The sequence below is a fragment of the Amblyomma maculatum genome, chromosome 6 (assembly GCF_055883805.1).
Source record: "Amblyomma maculatum isolate TAMU_Amacu chromosome 6, ASM5588380v1, whole genome shotgun sequence".
In the NCBI taxonomy this organism is placed as follows: domain Eukaryota; kingdom Metazoa; phylum Arthropoda; class Arachnida; order Ixodida; family Ixodidae; genus Amblyomma; species Amblyomma maculatum.
In genome coordinates, this window is record NC_139349.1 from 132,679,148 (window position 1) to 132,697,659 (window position 18,512).

An 18,512-nucleotide genomic window follows, 5' to 3' on the forward strand; every position below is an offset into this window, starting at 1 on the left:
TATTGTGATCGGACGAGCTGCGGTGATCGCCGCGTCGTGTCTTAACAACGGCGACAACGATCGAGACTGGAAGCAGATGCCCCTGACTCCTCCCAAGCCAGAGCGTGCGGGGGAGGGGGGGGGGGGGGGGGGAATCACCTGGTTATGAGCGCCAAACCTCGGCGCCGGTGAGACGCCATCGCACCTCGCACCGGCCTGCCGAAGGCTTGTTCGACAAGCGGCGGCAATTATCAGGAGTCCGACCGGAACAAAGGAGGGGAAACGACCAAATTCCGGTCGCTTCAAGTGTCGAGCCTCGCTAGAAAGAGCGGGCGTGCATTCTTCCCTTTTTTCCCGTTGGTGGCCACGGTGACAGCTTTCGGCTAAGTGGCCTTGCTGAATGCAGCCCGGCGACGTTGGGATCGATGAGTCAGTCCAGGTAGGAATCCGCACGGAGACAACGGCTGACGCCGTCTACGCCGTCTAGACGACCACCCCATCACCCTCAAGCCTGAACAAGACAGAGGGGCGTGTCAGCGAGTGCGAACAGTGTTGGTGCGTGGGTGTGAGAATGCGTGAGAGTGAGGTGACAGAGACACTCCCTCATAAACTGCCCTGCCTTTCATCTAGGGAACATAGGTATTCAACCCTATAAAAACGGACGACAAGTGTGTGCCGTGGGTCGGTAAAACGAAGACTGTTCCGCTAGTCAGTCTCCCACTAAAAACGCGCTACCATGTAAATACTGTATATAAAACCTCCTCGTCCATGTTCCTGCTCCGATGACCAACCGGGCCTACAACACGCAACCTGGGTCACGAAATCACGCTAACTTCCGATTCCGATCAAAAGTAATGTGTTAGGTAGGATAACAAACTTTTCGAGTAATAGCACGCCAAGAAATTGCTAACGGTAACTTTAAAGAAAATCAGCAGTCCTAAATCCCGCTTTCTATCAGTCTCAGGCAAGCAATTAGGCATCGCCTACGCCATCGTGGCTACAATGGGGCCACAGGCCCAAGCTGATTCCACGAACTAAGAGTGTGTGAAAGGATTGCTACACATAAATCCTAATTCTCACAACCTTTGGCGAGACCTTTGCTCCATAGCAGTCTTACTTCAGGACCAGCGCATTGTAAACAGAGTCTGCACTCAGCTCCGTTCCTCTTTGTCAAAAGGACTCTTTAAGGCTGATACACAGCAATGCTACCTGACTGGTAGTATCGATGGTCCGGCTCAGAGCAAGCAGATGATCCTCTAATACGCAGTCACCGAATACGAATGCAATAAGCGCTCTCCGAGCAGAATCAGAGCGAAAATGGAAAATCAACATTTTAAAGACATTTCGGTCTAATTTCTCATCACAGACACGACTGAAGCCATCATCAGATTCTCTCCTAATCATGGGGGCTTCAAGATACGACCGCAGCTATGAAAGCCTCACCAGCATACTTAGGCGAGGTTATTTTCGGCATTTCTGCGTTAAACGTTAGAAAGAAAAAATCATATCGCAATGACATAGGTCTTCAGCTAAACAAGTTCGCGCACGAGAGAAAGAGAAAATAAACATTTATTTCATCTATAGAGTTTGTGGTAGTTAGATGTCTACCATCTTCCGTAGCGGTGGTCGTCCGCCCTTATTCCAGGGCCCCGCAGGATGCCGCCGCCAGCTGGGCCCATCGGATCAGACCTTCTTGGTCTTCCCGCCGGTCGCTGAAGAGCATTCCCTCCCACTGCTCCATACTCGGGTTTGTTATGATAGGCGCTACCGGAATTCCCTGGCATTCCCACGTCCTGTGATATAGCGTGGGTGTCTCTAAGCACCATGGGCATTTGCGTATTGTGTGGGGTACATTTTGTGTAGTGTGTGTAGGTTCGGGAAGGAGCCTGTCTGTAGCTGCCTCCAAAACAACAACAACGTGACGGAGTCCTCCTTGCTGAAGGATATGTGCGGGGGTGGATATCGTATTCTGCAGCCTTTGTAGTAGTTCAGGATGGCCGAGTACTCTTGGGGTACGAGGTCGTTGTCCAGAGGGTCGCACGAAAAGCCTTGCACATACCTAGCGCCCGTTGGTCGCACCTTCTCCTCAAGGTCTGCAATGGGGCCTGCTCGAAACGAAAATGCATGCAATGTTTGACTTCCATATGTTTCAGGGACGTTCTGGAGACTATTGTCGCACATGTTCCCAGCAAGAATGAATGCCCTCACAAGACCGAATGATGTGTTTACCTTTTACTGCTCTGTGTCGAAACGGCTGTTTTGTGGCTGCAGAGAAGTGTCGAATCATTACAAGGACGGTCTTAGAGGGCCGTGTTTCCACTGCTCCAACGCACACTGACGCGCCTGTTCGAACAGGCCTGCGTCGACTTAGTCTGTTTAGAAGAGGAGGAGTCTCTGCGGCGTTGGGGCACCCATTTCATTACTGTGAGCAGTGGATGTGTGACCATACGGCTGCTGCCATATTAATGGTGTGATACGCGTGGCGCACGTGTGAAAGCCGCGTTACGTGCTTCCCCTGCGTTACGTGCAAAGCCCAAATGGGTAATGGCTGTGGCGGACTTCCGCGTGCCGTGTGCGTTTGACTGTGTTTAGCTACAGTAGTCGCATTATTGTGCTCTTTGATTGTTTTCATGAGGGACGAGAGTCCACAGTACGTTTGTTGCTTAATAAATTTCTGTATACATAGCCATTCTCAAAGATGGCACCGATAACCGCTTCTAACATGTGTGTTCACATCTTTTGCTAGGCCACTTATAGTACATACCCATATACACAGCGAAATATGCGCTTATGAAGTAAGAAAACAAGCTTCTGTACCTCCCCTGTGTTTTACCACACTTGGCCTTGATTTTGGCATGCCCGAATCTTGAAGTCGGCAGATCAATTCAGCCAGCCAAATGGCTTTGTTTTATGACGTCATCCCATTAAAAAGGATCAGAAGAAGACGTCACTGGTAACGCAACACCTCATGTCGAGAACTGATGCCTGGATATACTGCGTAACTTTTTAAATGTTTCCTTTTGTAGCGATATAACCGCTTCGTTCGCCAACGCAGGACACATATTTAGCTATTTGACCTCCTCCTAATCTATTGGGAAGCACACTTTCTGCGTACACAGAGAATCAATACAACGACTATAGTCATTTATTTACCTTGACTGGCTGCTTTGACTGCATTTCAACTTTTTTGCATATAGTTTGAAATCCGAACGGCTGAAATTACTTACCTGATATCGAGGTCGCAGAGCGTCGTGTGAAGAATCACAAGCAACAATACCGCACAGCTCCTAACCAACAACACATCCATTTGCAAGAAAATAAGGGAAGAATGAGAATGCGGAACTTGCTCAAGTGAAACGACAATATTTCAGTTGAAGATGGTGTAACAAGCAATAGTTTATAGTTTATCGTATGTCCGTAGTTGTGCGTACAGACTTCACATTCACGAGCAGAGCTGCGGTTGGCAGTTGACGGTGCACGTAAGCTCTATGTGGTAAACGCCAAAACAGCAGGAAAGGCTTCGATTCACGCGTTTACATGGACCGTATTTTTTGTTCGTGAAGAAAAGTTCTGCCAGCCGGCTATGCATTATCTGCGTACATTTGTGACTTCGGGACCATTTCTCTTTTTTTTTTTTTTTTTTTTCACTGACAAGAGGTGATGCCAAGAGCACAACCCACTCTCTCAAAAAGCACGCACACAAACATTTTTTTTTTTTTGTTCTCCAACGGCGACTCGTCAAAAGGAGCACAGCGGTAATATCTTTCTTTGCGGGCGCACTTGAAATCGCACGTGGTCAAGGTCGTTAGAGCCGTATACGTCTGCCACAATCAAAGTCCGATAACCACTCTACCCTTATAAAGACGAAGTTCTGACGCCACCAACCGTGTGAAAAATACAGATCTCACTTCAACACTTAGCTTACGTTACCTACGCAGTTTTATACGGGCTGCTCCCGAACGACGTAAACAATCACCTTAAGTATCTGTGGTTCTGATGAAGAGCGATAAAATGCTCGGCGCTCTAACCTAAGCTTCTGTATTCCAATCAAGCTTACGCTTAGGCATTTACAACACCTTTACCAGTGACTGCGCAAAATAAAACAGATGTTTTCGATTCCCAGAAGTTTGCGAAAACTAGAGGCATTGAGGAGCTGACAGACCATGGAGCCTTAGTGACACTGGCAAAGATAATCCTTGATTCCTCGTGGCTCGTCGAAATAATGTTTTCTCTGTCTCGCTCGTGTGGTGACCCATGCAAGTTCTAGGAGAAAAATTAAAGGACGCTGCGCATCTGTGCAAAAAAAAAAAAAAAAAGCACGTGGGCACTGAATCAAAATTTTTCGCTGCATTTTCACGCTCCTGACCGTCCTCAGCGTCTTTCCTACGTGTACGACGCATACATTTCTTAATCTCAACAAGAAATACTCATCGCCATGATCATCCAGCGTGGTATTATAGAAAGTCGGCTGAGGCGGAGACCGCCCAGCTCTCCTAAAACACTTATTTTTTTTTTTTTTTAAGAAGCAGGAGCTTAAAAAGCCATTTTTATAAAATAAGAAGACAAATAAATGCATTGGTACATAAGAACGCTTCCACCTTTACCTAGCCCCTCCAGTCGCCCCTTCGAATACTCACCCATAAATACGCTCCTGTAATCAGCCCAGCTATGTTTACAGTAAAAAAACAGCCTTTCCTTTAATCTCTTGTTCATACTTCCCAAAGGTACCGGCGGCCATCGCGCCTCCGCAGACTTCCAAACCTCATCTGCTGACCAGACTTTCTGCCTTCTCCAGCTGTACAACCCATTTGCCCGCAGATGCTCACAAAATAGACAGATACGCCTACATCCGTGCTCTCCCATTTACCATCGCTTTCTAGCCCTTGTAGATCATGTCATGAACAAATATATCACCAAAACCACCCACTGCATGGTTATCTTAAGCAAGACATCGCCCTTTTTGTGTAATTCTAATAAATTGCAACTCTACTGCTCCCGCGTACCCATTGTGACGAGGTGCCCCACTTTTTCCCCACTAGGCGCATTGTCAGAAGTAGCTGGTTGTGACGATCCCGACCACGAACGCTTTTCAATGTGCCCGCTTAATAGCGGCGTTTAAAAACGAAACAAACTGTCAGGGTGCCTGTCGAGTTCAAGCTTTCAATAAAACAGCACAGTGTAAGACGTGACAGTCTGGCACGCCAAGTTCAGATGGCCTTGAAAAAGGGAAAATAATTATGTTCACATCAGTCCACTCACTCGCGTACACAATGTTGAGCGTCCATCTTCTTGCACGTCTCCCGGAGAGGGGGTCTTCCAATGCCGTCCTCAACGCAAGGGGCGGCTTCCTCTTGATCACGAGGATGCTATCGTTCGAGCGGCCTATCACATGCGATCCAGCCAAGATAGGAAGCAACGCCTTGCTTCATCTTCGCAGCACCATGACCATGCCGGGGGCGTTCGCTTGACGATAAGACAAATGGCTTCGACCTCAGACAACTTTGGCGGCCCTTTCAAATTGAGACGAAACTGTCAAGGGGCAGTCGGGGAAATAGAGGCTACCAGTGCGTCTTACACCGGTCATCGTCGCGAAAACACTTAGCAGCACATGTGCCCTGTTTCAAAAAACAGACAGTACATAACGAAAGCCCCGAAAATGTTTCAAACGTAATTGGTTTGGTTTCTGGTTTGTGGGGTTTAACGTCCCAAAGTGACTCAGGCTATGAGCGATACCGTAGTGGGGGGCTCTATAAATTTCTACCACCTGGGGTTCTTTAACGAAACGTAATGAAATCCTGACAAAAGAGCTGCATTGCGTTTCAACCTTGTCATCCAATTTTCTTCAAAAGCAGGAGTGCATGAGCTTATACAACTAAAACACAATGAAAAAGAAACAAATGATTTTGGACGGTGCACCGTGCCTTTGTTATAGTTGCTTATTTTTCAATATATGTGAATGACAAAAAATAAGCACGTATGGAGCCACATTACGCTCCTGTCTTCCATCTGTGTACTAGCTCCTGTTACGCTGCGCTTCATTCAAGCACTGCCCTAGCAGTGATAATGGTAAAAAAAAAAAAACAACAACAAAACGAAATATGAAGTTGTGGTGTAATGCACCAGAGGCCCACTTAATAAGAGGGGCATGTTAACAACCCTTGGATCCTGCCTTCATCCAAACTGTTTTTTAGTGGTAAATAGCAGCAGTGGTTGTTCTTAAAGTTCGGAACTCTAGAGAGCTAGACAGCACTGCTACGTTTCCAAATGAAGAATGCTCTAAATTTGTCTTACTATCAAACGTATTCGTTGTCAAACTTCCCATGTGGAGCCGCTTTATTATTTAGGTCACTTGCCTTCTGCAGTTGCTGCAGCCGTGCAGCTCCTCAAAAATGCGATCCATGATCAAAATTAAGAAGATTAAGCCGGGAATCAAAATTCTAGGCCAAAATCGGTAAAAGAAGAAAGAGCAAAATTAACTCTTCATGTTTTCAGACCAAAAGATCTCCTTTTGCGCAAAACTGCTCCTTAGAACGAGGAATCTGACGACCAGGTTCACAAAGCACTAAGTCGAGCTGAAGTTGCTAACAACTTGTTGATATTTGTAAGGTTCTGGCTTTGGCTCCGACAGATCTAATGAAATATACTCCTCTCTACCCCAGCTCATAAGATCCAAATTCGAGGCCAACAAAATGACATGAAACGCCCTGTATGGCAGTGCTGAGCCCTTCGCGTCCTCAACAGCTGCTGCGGAAGATGCCAATTGTTTGCTATCTTTGCCATCAAGACGAGTTCACACTGGCTGTCAGCAGCGCGGAACCGTAATGTCAGACCATTAAAAGTTGTGCGGCGGTAGCCGCACGGAGAGTATAAGCTGTACTGATCACGTTCGCTTATTACCAGTAACAACGTTTTCAGCGCACCGTTCGCTTCGTTTTGGCTACTGTGAGTGATAAATGGCTGCAATGTTTCGCCGCTGTTGCAGCCACACCACATTTTCGTATCCGCCCTGCGGTTCCACGGCGGAGACGACCAGTGTGATCCCAGGCGTGGCGAACCCGGCCCCCGGCCTACACCGTCTTCACCAGTAAGCGTCCGACCCGTACGCGTAGGGCTCCTGGAATAAAGGCACCACGGGAGCTGCGGCTCTGGCACTGGTTGTCGCGGCGTTCGCGGTCGGGTATGCTGCTGCAGGCACCACGGCGGCGGTGACCGTGGTCGTCGCAGGCCTGCGGAGCGTGGCCTGCGGCAGTCCGTACACGGTGTAGCATGCGGGGTCGCAGCAGGGGTGGTGGTGCCTGTAGCTGGTCACGGTGCCCCTTACGCTGAGGCGGCTCGATGGTCAGACCCAGCCGTTGCCGGCATGGTTAAGGTAAGAGCGGGCGGGAGGGTGCAGCGACAGCGTTGTCTTCACAAAGTTACTCGTGGTGGCCGGCGCGGCAGCTGAGTGTCCCAGTGCCGCCGACACGATGCCCGGGTTGGAGGCGATCACGGCCTTGGCCACGGCCTGGTTGTTGGACCCCGCTCGAAACGGAGCACCCGCTCCGCTGGCGGCGGTCACTGGCTGCACCACTGGCTGGCAGGCGGGTGCGGTGCCCGTGCCGTCACCACCAGGCATGCTCTTCACCGGATCCGTTTTGCGCCCGAAGAACCTTACCACTACGCACTGCGAGAATGATTGCGTGCGAAGTCAGAATACGAGGACAGCACTGTGTATACCAGAACATACATATAGTACAGCCGAACACACATGTAGTACAGACGAAACGCGAATAAGACAACTGAAGCGCTACAAACAAAACCCAAATGTCCTAGCAGGAGAAGACGCAATACTATAGCGCAGGTTAACTCGAAGGAAGCAAAGCTGTTCTTCAGAAGCACTAATCAACCTTGGTTGTATTTGCTCTCGAGCAGCTTATATCCTGTCATATTTGTCGTTGTTGTTGGTGGTGGTAGTATTCTAGATCTCGTGTTTGCGTTCCACTCGTTGTATTGCTCAATACATACAGGGAATTTACACATCTTAATAACGTAAGAGTATTAGACTACACAAGATACGCCATATGACATGCCAGTCGTGCGTCTTCTCGCAAGACCCAATGACTCTCTTCTCGCAATGACTCAAGAAACATAAAAGCTAGATCCCAACCAACCTCATGCCCATATGTTAATTTGTGAACCAACAGTTACAATCCTGCGAACTCTAAAACAAATTTCTTCATTTAAAATTACTGTATTTAGACTTATTTTCTGGCTGGAGACGTCTACACTATGAGAAGACACCTACGCGCAACTTTGTCACCATGGTGCTTTGTTTGAAAAGCCTAAACTGGTGCAGGGAATGTTTTAATACAGCTTTACCAATTCCAACTAGTACCTTTTGTGCACACTCTCGTGACAACAGGACAACTGCCCTCCCCATTTCTCGTCACATACTCTTTTGTTTCCTGACCCACCCCAGAACTGTCCGGAAGATAGCTGTGCCGGCGTCACAATTCGCTTAGCAAATATGCTCATTAGGGTTTTCGCACATTTTAAATTTCTGTTCACTCTACTAAAACGTAAACTCATTCGCCCAAAAGTAAAAAGGAAACAGGAATGATTCTTGGTATTACCGTCACTGCCCACTAGCTTGTATTTGTCCACTCCAACCAAAAATCAAGTGAGAAAATACACATCAGATATGGTAGCTGAAAAAAAATATATACATAATCATGAAGCACAAAAAAATGCTAGCATCGTGAATTATGGGATGATATGAGCAGGCCAAAAGAAAAAGAGGCTGCCATATTTACGTGGTCACAATCAATGTACTATGGAAAACGTGTTTAAAATTATTTATGATATAAAAGAAATGGCTCAAAGTTGCCTGTCTCCATATCCTTTGCTCTAAAGCTATACAGGTAAGCGACTGGTGTTAATACTTGTAGCTCTCAAGAAAAACCATGTATTAAAGGGAATGATCGCTCTCTTGAATGATTCGTGCTATGCATGATTTTGCTTATTGTGTTTCTTCTTTCAGAACCAAATTGCTCTGCGCCTAAAGAAAGACGTATCGCGAACTTAAAGCAGCCTAGATTTCTTTTTGGCGCGAACATAGGTGAGCCAATTTTTCTTTTTCGAATGTAACAAAAGGTGCATCCAGTGTTGACACATCCTGATATAAGGCGTGGTAACGAAATATGGCGCATGGGTCAGCACTTGATACAGTCCTGAAAGAAATACTTTCATATATCTATAGATTGCCATCCATAAGGCCATACCGAGAATGCCATTTATCAGGCCTTATTAAGCTGTAATCTGTTCAACTTAGTGTTATCAAGCATCAAAATTCGGCTCATTCTTAAAGTTCCATAAAAACGCATTACTGAGCAAATTAGGCAAATACTCTTCTCTCACTTCGAGACAAAAGAACATATAAAGACTGGTATTCGCTGCAATTGCATTTTACATTCAAGCTATCAATTTTCCCCAAAATAGTTCGGGATCAGAAACTAATTTTCTGACTGCACCAATAGGTTCATGAAGAAAATTTATTTTTTTGCTATTTCATTTTATTATTTAATGCTATTTCAACTAATACTATATCAGCAGTGGTTGGTGAGACGAAAAAAGGTCAATCCTTGAGATGGCCTGGATGTTGAATAACATGGCTTTCAAACGTGCAGTTACATATAAAGTGCTCGCTTTAGCAGAGCTGGCTGTTCTGCCAAGTTCATGTTCATGATGGTGATTTTTTTTCCTAAACAGCTCTCGCAGGGGCACCGAGTTTGTTGCGAGAGCGGCACTCACCAGAAAGACGGAGACGGAGAGTCCCAAAAGGAGGACTCCCCACCAGTTGTCGGAGATCCAGCGCCTGAGAGAGACCATGCTTTCCGTGGACAACAGAAGCTTGCGCAGGGTGGCAAGGGGCCCAGATGGGTCCACCTGAAATAGGGAACAAATGGACACGTGAGACGCGAAAACGCAACCATCTGTTGAGGTGACGTAAATCGAATTGCCCAGCTTAATGGCGAATTGAGGAACTGCTGCCCTAAAAAGCCAAAATGCTAGAAAAAAAGCCATCGATATGGCGTTATGAAAGAATGAATAAAAATTCGTCAAGTAAAGCAGCTTGACAGACGCACCGGTTCCAGAAGCGTGAGCCAACGAAGTGGTTCAATGAGGTAGTCGTCGACATTTATCTTTCCAAACTGCGCGAGATTTCCTTTCTTTGCGTGCGCTCATGTGTGTGCGTGTGCGTGTGCGTGCATGCGTGTGTGTGTGTGTGTGTGTGTGTGTGTGTGTGTGTGTGTGTGTGTGTGTGTGTGTGTGTGTGTGTGTGTGTGTGTGTGTGTGTGTGTGTGTGCGTGTGCGTGTGTGTGTGTGTGTGTGTGTGTGTGTGTGTGTGTGTGTGTGTGTGTGTGTGTGTGTGTGTGTGTGTGTGTGTGTGTGTGTGTGTGTGTGTGTGTGTGTGTGTGTGTGTGTGTGTGTGTGTAAAGCCAATCATATTTTTTTACATTTCTCTTTTTTGCAATCAGAGGAGAAAAGCTTTCGAGGGTCGTTCAATAAAGGTTTCCACTGAGCCATTGCTTTTGAACTGAGAGCAACAACACTTTGCAGGTTTGTTAGTCTTTCTTTACATAGGCTCCACACAGCGGGACAGACCTCTCCACCGAATTTATGCAACTGTGAATACCTGCTTTGCAGAAATCAACAAGTAAGCCCAAAAGCAACGTTCTCACTTCTGAAATCTGTCTTATATAAAAAATGTTTTCCCTTCAAGAACATTTGACCGCTGAAAGAAGGATGAAGTTCTATTGTGCGAAATCAAGTGAATAAGAGCGATGAGGTAAAAGCTACAATCCGCAGCAGCATGCTTCCATCTGTGCAACATGTGAGTTGTGAACTGCGGCAATGTATCGCAGAAGGCGAAAATGTTTGGTGAGCATGCCACACCTCTGGTTTTTGATGGACATTCGCAACTTCCAGAAGTGAAGAGTAGTATGTTCCAATAATTCTGGTTGCCTTTGCTAGGAAATCCAACATGACTACTCTGTGCTGGTGCCAGAAAACTGTGAGAACGACTTTGCCGGCGGATGGTAGCGCAAGTGCCTTCTTTGGAAGCGGTGACTCTGGATGCTTCCATTGCATCCATTGTAGATTAGCCTCCGTATTGTAATGATGAACTCAGAGTTAATCCTGCGCAATCATACTGTTGAAAAAACCATCCTGGTTTTCATGACACATCGCCAAAAGACCCTGGGAACAGTCAACCCTTTCCTGCTTCTGGAAAAGTGTGAGCAACCGGGAAACAAAGCGAGCTGATACCTAATGCACAGAAAGATGGTCTTGAAGGTATGTTCCCATAGACCCGACAATAATATTGACATGTCAGGCTAGGTCTATTATGGTTATGTGGCGGTTTTCCAGAATGTCAGCTTCGACACGCTGTATGGTGTGTTCATCGATGGCGGAAGGGGGTCGTCCAAAATTGGAGTAATTTTCATAGACGTCCGACCAAACTGGAACTGACGATGACAATCTTCACTGCATTCTATGACCGGGAGTCCTCCCCATAAACATCATAGAAACCGTCTTGGAGTGCGGCCTTTCAAGTAGATGAATTTGATGACTGCTCTATATTGCGCTGAGTCCATTATCACACTTCGCTCCACTTCAGCGCCAGCGAAGTGGAGATCATTGTTCATTCTTATTTGAAAATTGGCATATAAACTATAGATGCCTCTCATTTTACCTACGCCTTTCAGCATTCTGCAAAAACAAAAGAAAAACAGACGTTAGTCACGGGAGTTCATTATTAAACAACCCTCTTCCGTTAAGCAGGCAGCATTATGTCCTCTCTATAATCATCGCGCAAAGCAATATTCTAAATTTTTAAGCCAACCACTTTGGTTGGTTAATTCTCTTGAAATATGTTTCTGTCGTTCTTATGTTGCAATCTAAAACTAAAGGACATGTAAAGTTTTGTTTCTGTGAGTGTTGCTTCCGTAATAATTGTTTGTTTAGGTTGAGAACAACGTTTTGGAAAAAAGAGTCAAATATTTTAATCAAGACGACAGGTTAAGAGCTCATATGCCCTGCACCTGGTTCACCATAGCGCCAAAGGGCCTTGCCAGGAAGACGTCATTGAGCTTGCAGCAGAGGCTGCTGGATCACTTCGTTATCCGAAATGTGGAGTATGAATAAAGCATCGAAATCGTAAACACAAAAGTATAGGTAACGTTGTAGCTTATAGACTACACGGTAAATGAACATACGAACGCTACCTTTTCATAAGCCTGCTTATGCGTGAAAGAAAATATGACCACATCAAGAGAGAAAATGGGAAACTGAAGTCATGTGAAACTCAATTCTATAACATAAGTTCTTGGCATCTTTAGTTCCTTTACAGCGTACGGTGAGGACGTGAGCTTCTTAGGGCTTTCCTCGCCGCGGTGGCGCCGTTGTTAGAGCGCTTGACTGCTGCACCCAAATATGCAGGATCGAATCCCTGCTGCGGCAGCCTGCTTTTTGATGGAGGTGAAAAGCAAGGCGCCCGTGTGATGCGCGATGTCAGTGCACGTTAAAGAACCCCAAATGGTTGAAATTCATTCATGTGCTCATGTGTATTCATGTGCTCAGGTTACGCGTCAAAGGAAATAAGACGAAGGGAAAATCGGACATGTAGACTGGCAGCTGGGCGGTTTGGCATCGGAAATGGATTATGTTGGTCATGCCCCGAATACAGATAACATTCTCAATTCGAGACGAACCTGGCAGCGCTCTTGACATACTTCAGTTCAGAACAGAGAGACATTTTATTCAAACAGATACGTTCTGAACTGGAATTCCATTTATATATCTTTTGGATGAACTTTAAAGGGCAGTTGAATTGTAATGATCACAATTCCAACTACACCACTCCATGCTTCTTAGCCAGTAAAGTCGATGCGTTATTATAATTAATAATCGGAAGCATGGTGACAATAAATGTCGTAACAATTAGCGAGTGAAAAACATCGCCGTAAAAGGAATTCGTGCGTGGGTGGGCCCTCATTCCAGGTCACCAATAGACTCTGCCGTCTTTCGCGCTCTTTTGGCCAGTTCTAACAGGTCATCTGGCGCCGAGCAGGACCGCGCAGCCTCCCACTTATCAGTGAAAGATATTTGTTGTTCAAGTAAAAGATGTGAGCTCTCCCAGCTGGTGAAACGAAAAGTAAGCAGGTTACTGTTAACAAATAATTAGTACACGAAGAATATATCCGTCCTAATTAAAGCAAAAAAAAAGAAAAGAAAGATTGCTAAGTGATATAGTTTTGCTGGAAACCCCCGCAGCAATAGTGACCAAGCATGGCATATACATAGGGTTGTCCGTTTGATTTTTGCACCCCGAGCGTGTTCCTAAAATATCGGGTAAAACCCGACTTTTCCCAATTTCTGAAACAACTGTGCCCACGGAATTGCTGTGCCTCCAGTTGGTGCGCAACCGAGAAGCGCTGTGTCTCCAGTTGGTGCGCAACCGAGAAGCGGCCAAAGCGGCCGACAGACAGACAATCGTTGATTGCAGGCCCTGTGGCGCCATCTAACGTCGGAGTCCAGCACACAGCGCCGGTAGCTTGGGCACGCGCAGCGTCGATATTTACACATCGTGCACTCGCAGCACTGCTGACTAGCGTTCAAGATGGGAAGAAAACGAAAGACATTGGATGATTGGTGCAAAGAACACGAGGATTTGCGGACTACAACAAAACACTCTGAAGGCAGCCGCGCGCTGGTGTGCAAGTATTGCAACACCGAGATGGTCACCGATCCAGCGAAGAAGCCCTACGACCGAATTCGCGAGCATCTCGCGTCATCGCGTCATAAGAAGTTGAAGATGGCGGTCCAAGAAGCTGAAAAGGTGAAAACATCTCAGCCAACGCTCTTCGATGTTTCCTGTAGGCAGCGTGCGAAAGAAAATGAAGCGGATGGCGTGATTCACGACTTCGTTCGTGCCCTGGCGTACAGTGCAATCAGCATGCATCAGGCGGACGGACCTCTGGGGGATTTCGTACGCAAATACTTCAAGGCCGCTAAAACTATGCCGACTGGACAGCGACTTCGGATTAAATACCTGAAAGAAGCTTTTGACAAGGACATGGCGAAAATCCGTGATGATATGCAAGCCGTTAAAGTGAGTGTTATCGTCGACGAATCCCCTGACATAACCGGAGTGCCTACCATTAACACTCTGATGTGCTAATATAGTCAAAAAGCAAAAAAGAAGCAGGTTTTTTTAGTCGACGTCGACAGAGTTAATGCTTCGAACAACTACACAGTGGCCCGGGTAGTCGGCAAGGCTCTCCTTACTGTGGGCAAGACGTGGAAGGATGTTGTAGCCGTAGCCACAGATTCCGCGGAGTACATGCGAAAAATGGTACGTGAGATCTGCGAAGCTGAAGCGATCCACATCTTGCATGTAAAGGACTTAGCCCATTTGATCCATGTGAGCGTTGACCATGCGATTTCGTCACCTTGCGTGTCTGATGTTCGATCCGCAGTGATCAAGTTTGGAGCATTATTTAAGCACGCTAACAAGCTGCACCAAAAGTACATCGAAATATGTGCCTCTAATAGTCTGTTTGGCGCTGATGCAAAGAAGCCTCCTTCTGTAGTTCCGAACAGATGGCAAAGCTTCTACAAAGCGCTTGTCGTCATAGAAATGTGGAGCTCATTAACAGAACTTGTTGAATGCTCGCATGATAGCACCAAAGCGGAAGCTATTCGATCGATACTTTCTGAAAAAGAGGTTCTTTATGCAAAGGCAGTCTTAATGAGAGATGCACTCGAGCCTCTTTTAGATGTCCAGGAAATGCTTGAAAGCGGAGAACTCCTCATGCCAAGCTTCGATCACCTCGTAAACGTCAAGCTACGGCAGACTGTCAACGAGCTTTCCACGACGATCGGTAAAAGTGATCGGGCGAAAGGTGTTTTGTCTATGTTGCCTAAGAGCAGTGCCATATTAGTAAAAACTTGTTGTGAAGAGTTTTGCGCCAAAATCTCCACGGGACTGCACTTTGAAACGGAACGTCTCAGACAAAGAAGAAAACCAGTTGACATTGTGGAAACTGGGAGCCGTACTCGATCCGTTCCAGAAGCGGCTGCTGAGTCGGTCGTTTGATGACTACCGACCGCTCTTTAATTCCGTGATGGACGCTGTAGGCTCGCTTCGCGAGGAGTTCAACCAGTACTTGCTGGAAGCAAGCCCCACGAATGAAGGTGTTGAAGTGATGGACTTTTGGAACGACGCAACTGTGCGTTACCCAAGGCTAGCATATGCAGCGTTATCATTGTTGTGCCTAGCTAATGGCAGCTGTGACGTTGAGCGAACGTTTTCTCAGCTAAGGTACCTGCAGAGACCAGACAGGTCTCGTATGGAAACCGAGATCTTGCGCATGCAGATGATTATGTATGTTAATAAGGACGTGTAGAACGTCGATGACCAGCCCTCGTGAATAAAATGTTTCTTTTCTCAAAACTGACCGTTGCCTCTCACTGCGAGTAATAATTAATTACCAAAGAAACGCCAAATTTTGCAATATTTTCTTGAAATCAGCCCAAAATCTAGCCCTAATTGTTACCCATAGGTTAGAGCAAATCGAATAAATTATTAGTTTGCAAATTTAACCCGATAAAACCCGAATTGCGGAATTTTCCCACGAAAAACCCGATTTCTCCCCTATTATCAAGCCGAAAAATGACGCCTGATTTTTACCCCCCGAATTTGAAAAAATATAAAACCGGAAAACGAATAACCCTACATATACACTATTTTACAAAGGGATGAAAGACGCTGCCCTAGTGGGGTGCTTCATGGGATACTTTCGTAGCACAGCCTAGAGTTGACCACTGCCCCCCTTAATGGCCCAGTCAAACCAGTATCTCCAAGTGTCGTGAACTGGTCTAAATATAAAATACGAAATGGTGGCTAATACTCCACATATATTCGGTCTTAAAACCATGATTGACCCTTTGATGTTAAATATTTGGCGCTTTTGCCGTTTGAAACGCTAGAGTAGATTCAGCGTTCACGACATTGTCATGAACGTGGAATATGTGCCTCTGCTATCTTTATAAACAGCTGGAAGTTAGGTGTAAGTTTTCATGTATTGACGAAAAATGTTCAGCTGACGTTTTCAACATTTCCCGCACTGAGCTTTAATATTCGTGTCGGTCATCTAAGAGGTGCCCTTTAGCTGCTTATAAACGGGTAACGCAGGCATTGACGTGGAAAAATAAAAGACTTAAGCCTGCAGGATGATTCAAACACAAAGCAAATCCATTCTCTAGAATGTCGGAGAGACAATATGCAAGCTTCAAGGCAATGCATGAAAAGCAGTGTTGTCCATCTACTTCTAAATATCCATTCTGGTGTAAACTGGCCTTACTTCAAGGTTGCTGACAAAACTTGTTTTTCGACACCTTTAATGTCCTTAGAGGCGCATCAAAATATCTGCACACGAGCATATTCGTGCGGCATGTCGAGCCAGACGTTGCATCTAAGGCCAGTCATTCAATCCACAAGTTTGCGATTAATAAATCAAATTCCTGATCATGTGCTGCAGATCCAAGTAATGAACGTTCTTCAACAACATTCCAAATAGTGAACATATCGAGCCTCCGTAAAGTAGAAAAAGATTTCTTATCCTTGCTTTTCACCTACAGAATTGAACAAAAAGGTATGATATTTTCATTTCTTACATATTCGAATTAACATGACAATAAACTACCAATTCGCCCTTTCTGAACATATCTAGTGTAGTAGTGCCCTTTTCGTCATCTTGCTCGGGGCTTTGATATGTTGTTTTGGTTTCTTTTTCATTTTTTTTTCGGACATGCCCTCTGCCCATTGCGTTCATTTTTGTCTTCTCTAAATAGTTATTAATTATCTCTAACTTTCAAGGACTAATCTGCGGGAAGATGCTCCAAAGTAAATTTTTATAAGAATGTGCTGGAGTAGTCCTGGAGTTATCAGTTCAGTTCAGTTCAGTCGTGTCCGACTCTTTGTGACCCTATGGACCATGTCTCTATGGACCATGCTTTCCGGTCTCTCACTATCTTCCTAACATCACATAACTTCATCTGCAGTGCCTCGAGGATGCCATCGAACCATCGCGTACGCTGGCTACCCCTTCTCCGGCGACCCTCAACCTTTCCCAACACCAAATCTTTCTCCAGCGACTCCTCTCTTCTCATCAGATGACCAAAGTAGCTGAGCTTTAACTTTAGAATTTGACCCTCCAATGAGCAGTCAGGGTTTATGGTCGACAATATCGACTGATTTGATCTTCTGGCAGTTCAAGGAACTCTCAAGAGTCTTCGCCAGCACCGCAATTCAAACGCGTCAATTCTTCGGCGGTCAGCCTTTTTCACAGTCCAACTCTCGCATCCATACATCACAACTGGAAAGACCATAGCACGAGTTATACGGATCTTGGTTGGCAGACTAATGTCTCTGCTGTTTACTAGGCGGTCAAGGCTAACCATTGCTCTCTTTCCCAGAAGCAGGCGTCTCCTAATTTCATGGCTGCAGTCTCCTTCCGAGGTAATCTTGGAGCCCAAGAAGAGAAAATCTGTCACAGCTTCTACTTCTTGTCCATTGATGCTCCAGAACTTGATAGGGCAAGACGCCATGATCTTTGTCTTTTTAATGCTCAGTTTAAGCTCAAACTTCTCAGGACTACTTAAAAAGCAAATGCACGCAGCACAACTTTACGACGAAACACCATCTTTCAATATTTTCAGAGTAAGTCAGTCACCAGATCTGCAACTTTTGATGGGATATTGATTCACAGGAACTTTTTTTTTAGTTCTTTTGATTTACATCGAGGCAAGACAGATTGGCAAAGTAAGTTAAAGAACACATAAATTTAGGAAACCGAGAACATCTCGACTCTGTTATCCATATTCACCAAGATATTGCTCCCTTGTATCAAGATCTAAACCAGCCCATGAACTGTCAAAGGTCAGGTGTCATGTTGGCTAAACAACTTTACCGCACCTCAACATCTGCACACCTGTGAAAACAGTACGGTTTTAAAATGATATAGGCAAATGAACGCCAGGTGTGGACAGCTCTATATAGCTGTAGATAGCTGGTGTGGATAGCTGGATATATAAAAATATATAAAAATTCGGAATGAAAATGTAGTGTCTAGCTCTTGTGGCGAAGCTTGACCATGCCCCCAATTCAAATAAATTTATTTATCATTTCTTCCTGTACAAAAATAAATGCAAGAATAGGAACATGACGCTGCTTCACGAGAAGCTTGACGACGGTTCTTACCCCGTTTTCTGGCAGCGGATAACTGAAGCGTACATTAAAACACTACTGAGATTGAAACTGCTACAAACTAAACAACAATACATCAGACATTGTTATTGTACATTACAAAAGCTAAACGTTAAGATACACTACTGATAGTTATCAAAAGGCAACTGACAGACACATGCTCATTAATACAAGTACTGTACTATAACAACCAATAACATCATACACATTTAAAGACATCAAC

At 45.5% G+C, this 18,512-nt stretch overlaps 1 protein-coding gene across 3 annotated transcripts in view; it reads right to left on the reverse strand.

Moving 5' to 3' along the window:
• Window positions 1–6,576: 6,576 nt before the first annotated feature.
• Window positions 6,577–18,512, reverse strand: part of LOC146186782 (disintegrin and metalloproteinase domain-containing protein 10-like) — a 208,318-nt gene continuing 196,382 nt past the window's right edge. For all 3 annotated transcript variants that reach the window (XM_084605735.1, XM_084605733.1, XM_084605734.1), the window contains exons 14-15: window positions 9,769–9,903; window positions 6,577–7,642 (exon numbers count right to left, since the gene is read on the reverse strand). In XM_084605735.1, the coding sequence (XP_084461861.1) occupies window positions 7,319–7,642; window positions 9,769–9,903 (459 nt within the window). In that variant the 3' untranslated portion in view covers window positions 6,577–7,318. The remainder of the gene's footprint in view (window positions 7,643–9,768; window positions 9,904–18,512) is intronic.